Genomic DNA, 14,048 nt, shown 5'->3' on the forward strand with positions numbered 1-14,048 from the left:
GTCCCGACCTGAATAGCTCCAAATGTTAATATTAACTCAGGGTCATAGTGCCACATACTGATCAGCTTGAAAATGAAGTTGTTGTAACTCCATTGTACATTGTCCAATCGGCTACAAATAGCTCACGCTTCATCAGAGCCCTGACCTGAACAGATTTTCAGATTATTAGTCTGCATGTAGTATAATGATAGCGCCACCTAACAGGAAGTAAGCCTTGTTTTACAACTTTAAATCGATTTATATGAAATTGTCATTGTGTGTTCTACACATGTTGGTGTGGACCGTAATGCGTGATTAGTGGACGTGATGCGCGGAGCCGTTTCGCCCAGCCCCTGTCCGCCCTCCTCCGCTGCCGCATCAGGTCCCAAGTTCGCAAGTGCTCGGCCCCGCACTTTTTTTCAAGTCTATGAAGTTAAATCCATGTTTTTCTGCAATTTTAAAATTTGAAGTAAACTATTGCTGTGGGCTCAATCAATCGTTTGACAGACTAAAACAATATTAGGGTATCTTTATCACACATTACAAATACTGAATATATTTTCTAGCACAAAAAACAATTACTTTTGAAACTTGATTAGTTTTTGATGGTATTTTGACTTTTACTGATTTTTTATACTTATTTTTCAAGTTATTTGTACAAATAAACCATGACACTAGGGGATGTCTTACTTGATTTTTGTTTTTATTATGAAATACAATAAATGAGTCATCCTGTCTGAGTGTATGGGTCAGAGACAGGTGGATTTCTACCTTTATCTTATGTTAAGTGTATTAAGAAGACTTTAAAAAAGAGTGACACAGATAACAGTTTGTAGTAATCTATAAACAGTGATAATATCAAGCTGAGAGAAGAGGTGGTTACTGGTAAAGGCGTGACAGTAGCTTGTTGAGTTGGAGGGGGGAGGACTGAGGGAACATTTATAGGCCACAAATGTTTGTGTTACGCCCCTGTCCGCAAGTAGGTGGAGTGGCGGTTGCTATGGCGACGTGTAAACTACGGCCGTTGCAGGCGAACTACGGTGAGGTTAGGGGACAGTGTTAGCTGCCCGATGCTGAAGGTCAAAGTCGCGTTAAATAAAGGAAACAAAACAAGCACAGGATCACAGGAGACGCTGAGTCTGACTGGCAGAGCAGCAGTTTGTCACCGTGTCACCGTGTCCACTGTCACTCACTGCTCTTTGTTCAATTTCAGCGTCGTGAGGAAGCAAACAAGTGCTCAGTTAACACTTCGCCATGTCTGAGCAGAGAGCGGACGGAGACAAAGAGGAAAACATCACGGAAACCAGCCCACTACCAGGTGGAAGAGCTGCAGAGGAGCCGCCAGGGGGCGACAGAGACCCGGGGACTGATGGAGAAGAGGCGGACAGCTGGGCCACAGGTGAGTGCACGCTGTTCTGTGTTCGATCCTTATGAGCAAACTGTGATGAATACATGTGTCAACGCACCAGTCATCATTTGCAATACGAATACATATTGTTTAGATATTGATACAACTGTCACGATCCCATCATCTACAGACTGCACACACTCATAGACCAGATGTAAACATGCCACAACAGCAAAATGCAGATCATGCTAATCTGGGACTGATAAATAATATATGTATCTGTGGATGAAGTGAAGGCAGTGAGGCACCTCAGACGTGTTGTGCTGTTTACAGGTAAACTGACGAAGATTCATACAGCACAGCAATATATATTGTGAAAGCTCTAACAAGTAATTGGACACTGGAGATTAAAGTGGAAAAAGTAACTCATTGTCTATTATCTATAATAATAATATAATCTCCAATTAAAATCCCTTCATAAGAAATAAAACGTTTGGTTTTCTTGGATTAATCTCATGAAACTAATATAATTAAAATCCAGACCCCAAAGACATTGGCAGATTTCAGAGGTCAACCCACAGACTGTGACGTATGTCTCTGTATGCGATTGCAGTGAAGGTGGTGCTGGTGCCAGAGGGTCATGTGATGACGGTGGCGTTCGCCATCGGTCTCAGCATTCAGGAGCTGAAGTGTCACCTCTCCTCAGAGCTCAGGGTTCCTGTAGAGGTGCTGCAGATCTCTTTGGACGGTAAGTCTCCTGGCTGTCCCTCCTGTACATGTGAATGCAGTATCCCTCTCACCTTTAGGGGATTTCTTTAAATGTCAAACAAGCTGGACTCAAGACAGAACTGACTAGACTTTGATGGTAAAACATAAAACATTATAGTCACTGTGACCTAAAGAATTCTAAGAATGCTAACTGTGACAAGATTTCACACAAAGGTCTGTTGGGATAAAATGATGACGTGGTGACATTTTCTATCCAACGCATCAAAGGTCAGCTTCATGTAACGTCATCATATTCTACAAAAATACTTTTCCAGCCATTATCTAACACTAACAGGAGGGGAGACTTAATACAACTTAACTGTTGGAGACAGAACACTGCCGATATGTCTGTGTTTGCGTGTATGAATGTGTATAATGAATTATTTTGGAGCAGTGGTATTTAAATAGCCACCCATGAGCCAGAACCAGCGCTCTTACAAAAATGTTTGTCTCATGGCTGTCAGTCACAATGTAAATAAAATGCTCACGTAAATCACAATTAAATATGACCTCGTAACAACTAATAATAATCACAAATGTCTAATGGGATAACATGATGAGGTGATCACATTTTCTGTCCCACGGGTTGAAGGTCGGCTTCGCTGTAACATTATAATTTTCAACAAAAACCCTTTTTCTACCCATTATTTAACACTGGGCAGACTTGCTCCAACTTGACTGGTTGGCAGTAAGAGATCAAATTGACCGGTTGGCGGTGGTAAAAGGGAAAACATTAAGTTCATTGTGACCTCAAAGAGTTCTCATGCTAACAATGAGAACATTTCACGCAAATATCTACTGAGGATCACATGATGAAGTGATGACATTTTCTATCCAACTGGTCAAGAGTCAGTTTCACTGTAACATCATAATATTTTACAGAAACACTGAGCTGGATCTTATGGCTCTGATCCTTTCAAAGAGCCGCTCAAAAGAACAGCTCATTGTTCTTTTTTTTTTTAGGGGATGGGGGAAAGTAGCTTAATGTGAGAATTTATCACCAGGATGATGATATGATGGGGTAAGATTTGGATCAGAATTGAACTTAACCACCTTCTCTTTGCATGTGTGGACTATTTTTACCAGCACTAAATTACTTTTATTGCCTATGTCAATTATCTGCATCATACAATACACAAGGTGATGCCCTATCAACGTTGTGTTGAGGGGGTAGAAGACCTGCCTCACTGTTCACTTTCAAAGGAGTGATGCAGCTCTGTGTAAAACTTCGGCACAATTATAAAAGGAACAGCTCAAGTAGCCTACAACTCTACTCCCTATCTTGTGAAAGCTCAAACAAGTGGCTGGACACTGGAGATTTAAGTGGAAAAAGTCACTCATTGACTATTATCTATAAACAATTTTAGCTCGTTTATATAAGAAACTGCTCAAGTAGCCTATGACTCTGCTGCCTTCATTCTTACCATAGAGCCGTTGAAAAGAATAAGATGGTTTGAGAACATCACATCATTAAAACTCTTGGAACTTTTGGAATCGAAACCGATCAATTTGCAGCGCGGTGTGCAAATACTAGTGTCTTGAAGCGGATACAGGCAGCCACTGGTAACCAGTGAAGGGACAGTGTTGTGTGAGTGAACTTAGGTTGGTTGAAGAACAGTCGAGCTGCTGCATTCTGGATGAGCTTCATGGGTCGGGCCCAGGACAAGGAACACCATTCTTAAACCCTCTAGCCCCAACATAAAGTACTTTAATCTGCTGTAAACTCTTATGCACTAAACTTTAAAAAATATATATATTTGATGTGTGTGTTGATGTCACTGTGGTCCCAGTTTTTCCAGAGACTTTGGCTCTGTTTGTTGTGACCAATAGAGGAGCTGCAATTTAATATACCAGTTACAAACTTTTGTTTATTCTTATCATGTTTTATGTTTTGTTTGTTTGTTTTGGTTTCTTACTAAATCTGTAACTAGTTGGTCTGATGTTGTTTTCCAGGCAGGGTGGTGGAGGACAAGCAGAGCCTGATGGAGCTTGGCGTCCGGCCTCACAGCTCGACCCGGCTGGAGATGAGCTCCACCGACCCGACCACCCATCCACTCCGCCCCCTTCGTCCTCCAGAGCATGACAGTATGCCGGACGTCATCAGTGTCCGAGTCCAAACAGGTACGAACACCCTGCCCTCTGCACTGTCCTTTAAAGAGTGTGTGTGTGTGTGTGTGTGTGTGTGTGTGTGTGTGTGTGTGTGTGTGTGTGTGTGTGTGTGTGTGTGTGTGTGTGTGTGTGTGTGTGTGTTTATTTAATTATTGTTGAGCAGTGGTAGTTAAATAGCCACCCATGGGCCAAATCCAGCCCTTTAACAAAATGTTTGGCCCCTGAGTCTTCCTTTAATAGTTTGCATCAAAACGTCTACTCCATTATTTATCTACTGTCACTAACAATGTAAATACAATGCTCATGTAAATCACAATAACTGACCTCCAAACAACTAATAATGATCACTGATTTGTATCTCAAAAACAAATCAGTGGCAGCCAGACAAATTTTATGTTAATTCAATCTTTTCACACAACAATACTTCACAGCAAATGAAGCAGGTCACATCATAGTTCATCACAACATAAAATACACTAACGCGAATGAGTCAATTTTGTGATAGTTTTATACATAGGTTTTCATCATTAAAGCAATAAATGAGTCTAACAAACAAAACTACCAGATGACGGAGTGTTCCAGGAGGTGGTGGTGGAGATCGAGCGTCCTCGCCAGCAGAAGGCCTTCGTGGGTGGATACAGACACCGGCTGACGGGGGTGGAGTACCATCACGCTGCCATCCAGACCCTGCCCAAGAGGATAGCTGACAGAGGAGTGGTCGTCTACAGCCGGGATACACAGGTAAAGAAAAGGGCTTCAGAGAAAAAAAAAATCACAATAATATCAGTGTCAAACTTTAAAAGAAGGAATAAAAATAGAAAAATGTTGTTAAAATCTCACTAAAAATACATGAAACTAAACAGACCTACATCAGCTGGGGAGACTTAGTTGTGATTTGTGTGGTGTTTTAAAAGGTCACTAATTACCGCAAAACTGCGTTCACATTCAGGCATGAGACAGAACATGATACTCAAGTGCAAATTAAACAATCCTATTATAGACAGAGAGAGAGCGAGAGCGAGTGGAAATGAGATTCTTGAACAAGACGGATGGTCACAGCAACACCTCTCTGCGAGAATTAATTTTACAGTAATTAGTTTGATTCTGACTTTGCTTTATCTATTTAAAAGGTCCAGTGTGTAGGATTTAGGAGGATCTATTAGTAGACATGTAATAAAATAATTATAATTGTCATTTATTTGGTTTCATTAAAATTAGCCCTTTTTGTCTATATCGGGAGCAGGTCCTCTTCCACAGAGTTCGTCATGCTGCTCCAACACGTTTCTACAGAACGAAAAAACAAACAAACACTGGCTCTAAAGAGAGTCTGTCGCATATTTACTTTTCCACTGTACGTTTTCCTACACACTTGGAAAGAGGAGGGTGAGGGAAGGGGGTATGTAGGTGGTTGCAATCTGAAACCTCATCACTAGATGACACTAGATCCTCCATACTCATCCTGTAAAGAAACATGTTATCATCTGTCTGTCATTTTGATACAGTCATAATTTCTCGATTCACTGGATCTCCATTCTCTACTTCAAAAGAACACACAAGGCAACAACAGATACAAAAATATGAGATTTATTGACTAATAACTACGAGGAAGGAAATACTTACAAAGAAAATGAATATGAAAAATGCAATATATGAAAAATCTGGATTTGTAGAAATTGAATGGTGATCATTTGGGTGATGGTGGAAGACCACATTTTAAAGTGTGGTAACGTTAGCGGCAACTAATCTTTAGGAGAGCGAACTAATCTTTGAAGGAAAATTTGAGGGAGGCAGAGGAACCAATGTTGATGAGTTGCCTGCTGACCCCCTTCGGCCAGTTCCATCATAATAATCCACATAGCCAGTCATATTTCTGCTTCATCAGGTTAAAAGCAGTTTGTTTGGATGAAGAGCAACAATTGATTTTGGTTTACTGTTCGAAATGGAGGTTATATGGTGTGAAGATTGGATGGCGATCAACCTGCAGGTCATAGTATCTGGTATCCCACATCTTGGCAATCAGCTCAACCCAAAATTAAAACGTGATCATAACCAGTTCTTGTTGAACGCCAAAGTCCAAAGAAATGATCTGCAAATTTTAAATAGTATTAATTCAATACATGGCAGTAACATGGCCGCTGGAACTATGAGGTCTGACTGTCTGTGTAAAAACATTATGGTTGATGTACACATCTTACTCTCATCACTTGGCACAGCATCAATGACCTATTTAAGTCTCCTGACCTTCCATTCATTGTCTTCTGCTTATTCGGGCTTGGGACGCGGAGGCAGCCGGTAGAGGATGGTTTCTTGCTCTTCTTGGGGCATCCTGATGTGTTCCCAGGTAGGATGGGATATGTAGTCCCTCCAGCAAGTTCTGGGTCTAACCTGGGGTGTCTTCCTGGTTTGTCGTGCCCAGTGCCCAGTGCCCAGGAAGGCACCCAGGAGGCGTACTAATGAGATGCAACCACCTCAACTGTCCTCTTTTGACGTGAAGGAGCAGCAGTTCTACTCCAAGCTCTGTTAACTCCTCCCTCTATCTTTAAAGCTGCGCCCAGCCACCTGGGTTTTCATCAATCCCTTAGGAAATTAGGAATTAGGAAAATAAACAATTCAATTCTATTTGTACAGCGCCAAATCGCAGTACACATTATCTCAAGGCACTTTACATAGAAGGTCAAACACACATCATAAAGCTGTATAAATATAATTTTATAATAATTTCTATGCAGTTTTGGCAGGGAATGAACCCCTGGTGATTGTGAGTGTTTGTTCCCATTAAATAATAATTTTGAAATCCCACGAAATGTTTTAGTCTTAATCAGAAAGCGTGTTTATTTCTTTATTGTTTTGACACCAGCTCCCAGTAAGTGTGTGTGTGTGTGTATGTGTGCCTTCATCATGTGGAGGTAGTGTGTGACTCACTAACCTTCACCCTCCTGCAGGTATCCCACTGTCACACACCCTCTGTCTCTCTAATGATGCTGGTGGGCTCGTTCCAGATCAACAGAGACACACACCACAGAGACCTCTGTCTGTTTGTTGCTCTCTTTACACATCACAGAACAGCAGCCTGTTGCCCTCATGATGCCGCCTCCTCTCTTTCTTCTCTTTTCTCTTTTTTATCAGCACATCAAATACAAACCACGGTTGTTAGAGGAATTATTTTAGAATTGTTAGAGAATCAGGTCACGTTTACATGTTTTTCTTAAATTGTTCTAATACCCAATCAAATACCCTGAAATACAGAACAAAAACAACAAACAGAACAAAAACAATTACTGTGAGAAAATATATCTATAATGGTGATGGCAGCCTGTACAGTTTTTTGTCAATCACAGACCTCTGACCCTTAACTTTGTTGCTGTATAACAGTAGACAGGCTGGAGCAGATGCATTTGAACGTGCATGTGTTAACTTCAGTATTCCTCAACCAACATGACAAACAGGGGTCTGTAGGATTAGGTGGCACCAGCTACTCATAAATCCATCCAAAAGTTTGTGATGTTATTTTTTTCTCTTCCCGTTTGGAGTTCAGACACCTGGACAGGTAAAAATGCAGGTTGAACTTTGCACAGCTATATCAAAGGCACAGGGGTAGAGCGGTCGTCGTCTAACTAGACAGCTCAATCCCAGTCTTCCTCATCTGCATGGCAAAGTGTCCTTGGGCAAGATACTGAACCCCAAATTCCCTCTCATAGAAAAAAAGGTCAATCTTATATCAAAATTGTTTATAGCTGCTCTATGTCTCCCAGAAGAATCATCTATTTATCCCATCTTACTCTCAAAATACCAATGAACCTTTTTGGACCTTGCACCTGGCACAGGATCCTTTTTCTGCAGTTAAACTGGCGAAGGAGCATTTGGACGTCTTTAGATTATGTGTGTAGATCGCTCAAATCGAGCCCTCTCTGACCTTTGATCTTATTTATTTATTTGTGAAAAAAATTCAGCTCAGTTTTTCCCATTTACTCTGACGATTCAAACACGAGAGGTTTATGTTGATCACAGTTGGACACGTGTCAGTCAGAATCCATTAGGAAATAAATTAATCTCTGCTTACTGAGATTTCTTTTACTTTTTAGCTGTTTTTGTAGCCTTGCAATGTTATAAAGTGGCACTTAACCCTAACCCTTAACAATCAGCCTGGTGCATGTAACATACACTGTTCCTTTCTGAGATGAGACTTTAAAAGGTCATCGATAATTAAATATACGACTAAGTCCATACTGCTTTTTTCATGTTATTCAAGCATCATCAATCTGTGCCACAGGCGTGAAAAATGCTAAATGTTACCCAGCAGCTCGTCTGCAGTGAACCCTTATTAACAGCCTGAAGCCTTTGACCTAAACTCTGGCCTCAGGCTGTTCACCGCCGCTCTGCTTCCCTGCATTACACCGCTCATCCATATCAGCAGCTTACATTGAAGTCTGTTTGCAGGGAAGACAGTTAATCTTTCCTCAGGCCAAACAACAAGATTCAATCAATATTTCCACAGATTTACTTGGTGAGAATTTAAGATGTTTTTTCCCGCAATGGTTACCTGTATTAGATGAAACTCATCTGTCTTGTGTGTTTCTGTCTCTCTGTCAAGACAGCGGAGCTGAAGTCTCAGGTACAGCAGTGTCCAGTTAGTGTCTCAACCCAGATGAGTGGGATCGGCTGCTACGTCTCCTGTATCAACGACAAGCTGGTCACCCCTGGCAACTACATCACTGCTGCTGAGAAGCACAATGAGAGGCTGAGAGCTGTAGGTTTTATACATAGTACATGGTGTTTTATTTTCCACATAATGTAGAAAAGAGAGCATGAAAATTGTGTGAAATGTTTCCTCCTGTACATCGTCATGAGTATTCACTACTATGGATTTAGAGATACCATGTTCTGGACTAAACTTTTGTAGAAATGGACAAGCAAATCCTGTCACTGCTACTCGAGCAAAAAATATAAATCCAGTCCTGTTTTAGTTTTGGCGGCAGAGGTTATAATCAAATCTTAATTTTGCCATGGACTTTTGTGTGAAGCACTTTGTAAACTCGTGTAAATAATTGCAATACAAATAAAGTTATTATTATTAAAAGTACACACATTATTTACTCGAGTAGAAGTAAATATACTCATAAATGACTCCTGTAAAAGTATAAGCACTGATTCAACCTCTTTACTCAAGTAAACGTAAAATAATGAATAATTCCCCAAAAGGCCTTAAAACAAAAGCAACAAGCCTGCTTTGAAAATATAAGGAGTAGAAAGTATAGATATTTGTGCTGAAATGTACAGAGTAAAAAATAACTACAAAATCGAATTAAGTACAGTAACAAAGTGTTTGTACATTATTACTTCCCACCCCCGTCTGGCGGTTACATAAGGTAATTCTTGGAAATGTCTTGATCCCAATGACAAACACTAACCAAACAGGCATACACTGATGTGACACAAACTAAATCAGAAATAAAGCTACTTTCCTTAGCTCTGTAAAAGTTGACCATTTGAGGGTAAAGGATTTTCAACCTTCAGTAATTTCACATAAAAATGATTCGTTATGTTAAAATGATTTCCCACCTTCACACTGATTTTAATGTGGATAAATACAGAGTTTGCACAGTCTAATCATAAAAGTGGAGTCCAAAATTCAATTCCCACTTCTTTGTAAAAATGGTAAATGGTCTATAATAATAAAGAGCTTTTTCTCGTCTTGATGACCACTCAGAGCTCTTTACAGAACAGTTTTTCCAATCACCCTTTTACACACACATTCATACAGTGCATATATGTGCAGCACTTTTTCTATCATACATCAATCACATACTGCTGGCACAGATATCAGGGGCAATCAGGGATTCAGTATCTTGCCCAAGGACACTTTTGCAAGCAGAACTCTGCCCACAGCTGCCCACAGCTGCCCACTACATGAATAATCTTTTTCAAGTCAGTTTCTAGGGTCAGATTTTTTTTTCTTTTTTGCATGAATTGTAGATTTGAGATAGTAAAGTAACACATAACAGTCCTACAAAAAACATGAATCCACAGTATGTGCACTTTACACACATACAATGAAAATGTAGCTATACATTTTAATAATGAATATGTTACACTTAAAGGATCAGTGTTCAGGATTTAGTGACATCTAGTGGTGAAGTTTCATGTTGTTCATGGCATGACTCCCTTTTCGTCACCCACACAGGTGATCTGTCTGCAGTCGTATGTCCGGCGCTGGATGGCCTGGCAGGTGGTGGACCAGCTGAGGAGGGAGCGGGAACGGCGACTGAACTGGCTGGAGCTGCAGGAGAGGAGGCGGACAGAGGAGAAGGAGGAGCAGCTGATAGACCGCCAGCGACGCTGGATGAACCCGCAGAGGAAGGAAGACTTAAATCTTCTGTACCACGCCCTGGAGAGTACGTGGGGAAAGGGGAGGATGCACTGTGTGTGAGGTGGGAGGAAGTGATGTTAATGAAAAATGTTGTGTTTTGTCTTGTCGTGTGTTTGTGTGTGTGCACTTGTGTGTGCACTTGTGTGTGTTTCAGAGTGGAGGTGTGAGGAGGAGCAGAAGATCAATTCGTCCATGCAAGGTGCTGAGAGGAAGGCAGCTCTCTGCTTGCTGCTGGACAAGGAGAGTCAGCTCATCGCAGCCATCGGACGCCATCACGTCGCCGTCCAGGAAAACAATTATGACAAAACCATCAGGGAATTCCTGGACAAGGTCAGAGGTCACTGCTCTTCCTCCCTTCCTGACTTTTTCAATCAAACCAAAGAAGTTTTTATGTGTAGTTAGATATGCACTTAAATTTTAGTTTCACTTTCTGAGTCTCGTTCAACTCAAATGAGTAAAATATAAAATATTTAAAATAAGGTTCTTAAATGGGGGGGCTATGGCTGGTAGAGCAGGTTGACCACTGCCCTCTGGGTCAAATATGCAAATTATGATTAAGATTTAAAGCACACAGCAAAAAAACGACTTTTCTTTATACATTAATACATTTTACGACATAGAATTTCAGAAATTAGCTGTGGGTATAGTTGGAGAAATAGAATAAGTTGTAGAAGATAAGGAGTGAGAGAAAGAGTAGAAGCAGTGCAGTGCAGTTACTAGTAGTAAAAGATGTAGTACTACCAGTATCAGAAGTAGTTCTGGCTTACTAACACTATCACAAATTGAATTATAAGAAAAGTAGTCATTGACTGTTAGCAATTGTATCAGGAGAAAAATAGGAGGAGCAGCACCAGTAGTGACTGCCAGTAGAAGTACAGTAGCAGTAATCACCAATAAATGACATTATTGTCTCTGTACTGCATCCAGAAATCTTCCTCTGTCTGTGGAACACATAACATTCATCTTTAGTGCATTTTAAGGGCCCAAGGAAGTGCAATGTCAAATTTGGAGCGATTTGGAGAAGTTATTCGTTCAATAAACCGACCAGAGCATTGTAGCAGCGGGGGCTGGTACTTATCATCATAGGTGACATTTTCAATCACAACAACAGCTTTTCCAGTTGGTGGCATCCTGAGTCTTTCACTGAACTTTGAATAAACAGCTGAACAGCTCTGTGTGCAGCAGGTCAGCTCAATTACTGCAGTTTCAGAAGAGAAGCCTTTCAAAAAAGAAAGCTGCAACAAGCATCACCACAAGCCAAGCAAACAGCTCAATACAAACAGATATGTTTAGAATGGGCACTGCACTAGTTTGTAATAAAGCATAGTAGTAATGATATCTTCAGTAGCTGTAGCAGAAGCAGTTGCAGTTGTGACACAAGCAATATTATTAGTGATATTGTCAGTACATTCAACGGTTGTGCTTTTCAGTCAGGGGCTCCTCATCAGTGGCGAGCGGCAGACGGTCGACTAATCGAGATGGACAGTCAACATACCATCAGAGCCAGAGAGCTGCAAGAACTGTACAACAACGTCCACCTGCCCGCTGTGAGCCAGGAGCAGAGACTGCACGTCCTGATGACACTCAAACACGACGTCAAGGTACCACACACTCACCGCTGTTCAACAACCAACATTACACTCCCCAGGATGAGCACTAGTCTAAGGCAGACATGGTCTCTTCCTGTAGAAAAGCTCTCTGTGCCTTCCAGAGAAAAGCCCACAATGAGAGGCTGACACAAACTACTGCAGCACAGACGCTGAGCTCAAATGAATCAGAGAAAATTCATTGGGCTGGATGACTGACTCTACAAGTTTTTCCCTATCTTTATTCAAGAGCATGGTTTTTCAGTTTGAGAGCAGCACTTATTGATTTCACGCTCAGATTTTGTAATGTTTTCCCTCAAAGCCCTGCACTTGCACTTAAATACACCCTGCTTGTGCTCTTACTGTGCGCTTACACTCTCTTTTGTTGCTTTGGTGTTATAATGGCCTGTCGGAAATCACTGTACTTCAGCTCTTGTTTTTGAAATGAGCATCACTATCATGTGTTGTAGCATGATTGTGTCCTTAATGTGCAGGAGCACGAGTGTCAGCTGACCAGGGACATCGTGGATTTGATTGACAGGGAAGTGGACCTGATGACTCTGGGTGTTAAAAAAAACAATCTGGAGGGGCTAAGGAAGAGGATCAGCACTCTGTTCCTCCAGTACATCAGAACACCAGCATTTAATCCTGAAGTGGCCAAACTGCTCAAGGTCAGTAGAGACCCCTGCTGGTGTGAGATCATGCTTTGGACACCCCTAAATATAAATTGAATATAAACACACAATCTAAATACAATCTCAAATCAATCCCAGGTTCCTCAGAATCCCTGCCAGATGAAGAACGACCTGTTCCTCTGTCGCAGCTGTCGTTGCTACCGAAGCTCTGCAAAATTCAGCCCGACTGCCAGGTCCCGTCTGAGTGGTCAGTGCCGAGACTGTGCCAGGCTAAACAACATATCTGGAGCCCGTGATGATCTCTCCTGCTATAAAAATATGCTGAGGAGGCTGAGAGACAACGAGCAGCAGCTCAGTGACAATGCCAAGATCCCCTTCTTGCTGCAGGTCGTCTTTAATATGTGCCTTTGAGTGTTTTATTGATCTCACTCTTTTAGTTAGTGCTTTAGCAGATCATTTTTTATCTTTGCACACTTTTTATATTGTGGATAGACCAACTCTGTAACCTATGTGTGTGTCTTCACAGGTGGAGGACTTGCAGTACCTGGTGGAGGTGGTCTGGGCGTCCTGCTCCGCCCTCCAAACCAGTAGTGACCTCTACAACCTGGTGTTTACCCGCTGGGACCATAAAAGAGACTGGAGCCCCTGGAACTGCATCCTTCTGTCCAAAGAAGAGACGTCAGCTCACCTGGAGGTTCAAGACGTTCACAAGGTCTGTCTAAAGGAACATTTACACTCACTTCACACATGTAGACTCATCTCTCAGCCACTGTGGCACTTTGTTTGGAGGGTTTTCATTATGTTTGTCTGAGCAAACAGTGAAACCATCTGGTCATGCTATTTTAACTCCAGCTGTTGCACTGTGTGTGTGTGTGTGTGTGTGTGTGTGTGTGTGTGTGTGTGTGTGTGTGTGTGTGTGTGTGTGTGTGTGTGTGTGTGTGTGTGGTCAGACATACGAGGCAGAGTTCATCCAGGGGATTGAGCACAAACACATGCTGGCTCAACGTCACTTCAGCAGCTGCCCAATCATGGCCGGGTACCTGGTCTCTGCTACCCTTGGCAACTACCTCGTCTCCAAGCCAATCACCATGAAAGTTAAGCACGTCACCAACCCCACACCAGCCTCAGCTCCTTGACAAACACCCTGTGGTTTTCTTTTCATTCGCCATTGTTTCCTCTTTCCATAATGCTGTCTGTCACTTTCTAAAACGTTCTGTCTCAAACTGAAAATAAAATTCTCAATTTTTTCATTCCTG

At 41.7% G+C, this 14,048-nt stretch overlaps 1 protein-coding gene across 2 annotated transcripts; it reads left to right on the forward strand.

Annotated features, from left to right (window-relative positions):
- The first annotated feature begins 898 nt into the window (after window positions 1-898).
- On the forward strand, window positions 899-14,048 carry iqub (IQ motif and ubiquitin domain containing). 2 transcript variants are annotated; one of them, XM_035155965.2, is made up of 13 exons: window positions 899-1,019; window positions 1,193-1,378; window positions 1,941-2,075; window positions 4,049-4,216; window positions 4,770-4,945; window positions 8,796-8,951; window positions 10,386-10,596; window positions 10,726-10,901; window positions 12,002-12,172; window positions 12,652-12,828; window positions 12,931-13,179; window positions 13,319-13,504; window positions 13,743-14,048. In XM_035155965.2, the coding sequence occupies exons 2-13, from the start codon at window positions 1,234-1,236 to the stop codon at window positions 13,926-13,928; spliced, it is 2,136 nt and encodes a 711-aa protein (XP_035011856.1). In that variant the 5' UTR covers window positions 899-1,019; window positions 1,193-1,233; the 3' UTR covers window positions 13,929-14,048. The 2 variants fall into 2 exon arrangements, with proteins under 2 accessions (XP_035011856.1, XP_047195693.1); XM_047339737.1 differs by having other exon boundaries at window positions 970-1,378.

The sequence above is a fragment of the Hippoglossus stenolepis genome, chromosome 5 (assembly GCF_022539355.2).
Source record: "Hippoglossus stenolepis isolate QCI-W04-F060 chromosome 5, HSTE1.2, whole genome shotgun sequence".
Classification (NCBI taxonomy): Eukaryota; Metazoa; Chordata; class Actinopteri; order Pleuronectiformes; family Pleuronectidae; genus Hippoglossus; species Hippoglossus stenolepis.

Excerpts from the sequence above, each read along its gene's own strand:
- iqub (XM_035155965.2), top strand. The coding sequence starts at position 1,234 with ATGTCTGAGCAGAGAGCGGACGGAGACAAAGAGGAAAACATCACGGAA. Across the intron at positions 4,217-4,769 it reads CAGTGTCCGAGTCCAAACAG|ATGACGGAGTGTTCCAGGAG; the intron begins GTACGAACACCC and ends CAAAACTACCAG. Across the intron at positions 12,829-12,930 it reads AAGTGGCCAAACTGCTCAAG|GTTCCTCAGAATCCCTGCCA; the intron begins GTCAGTAGAGAC and ends AATCAATCCCAG.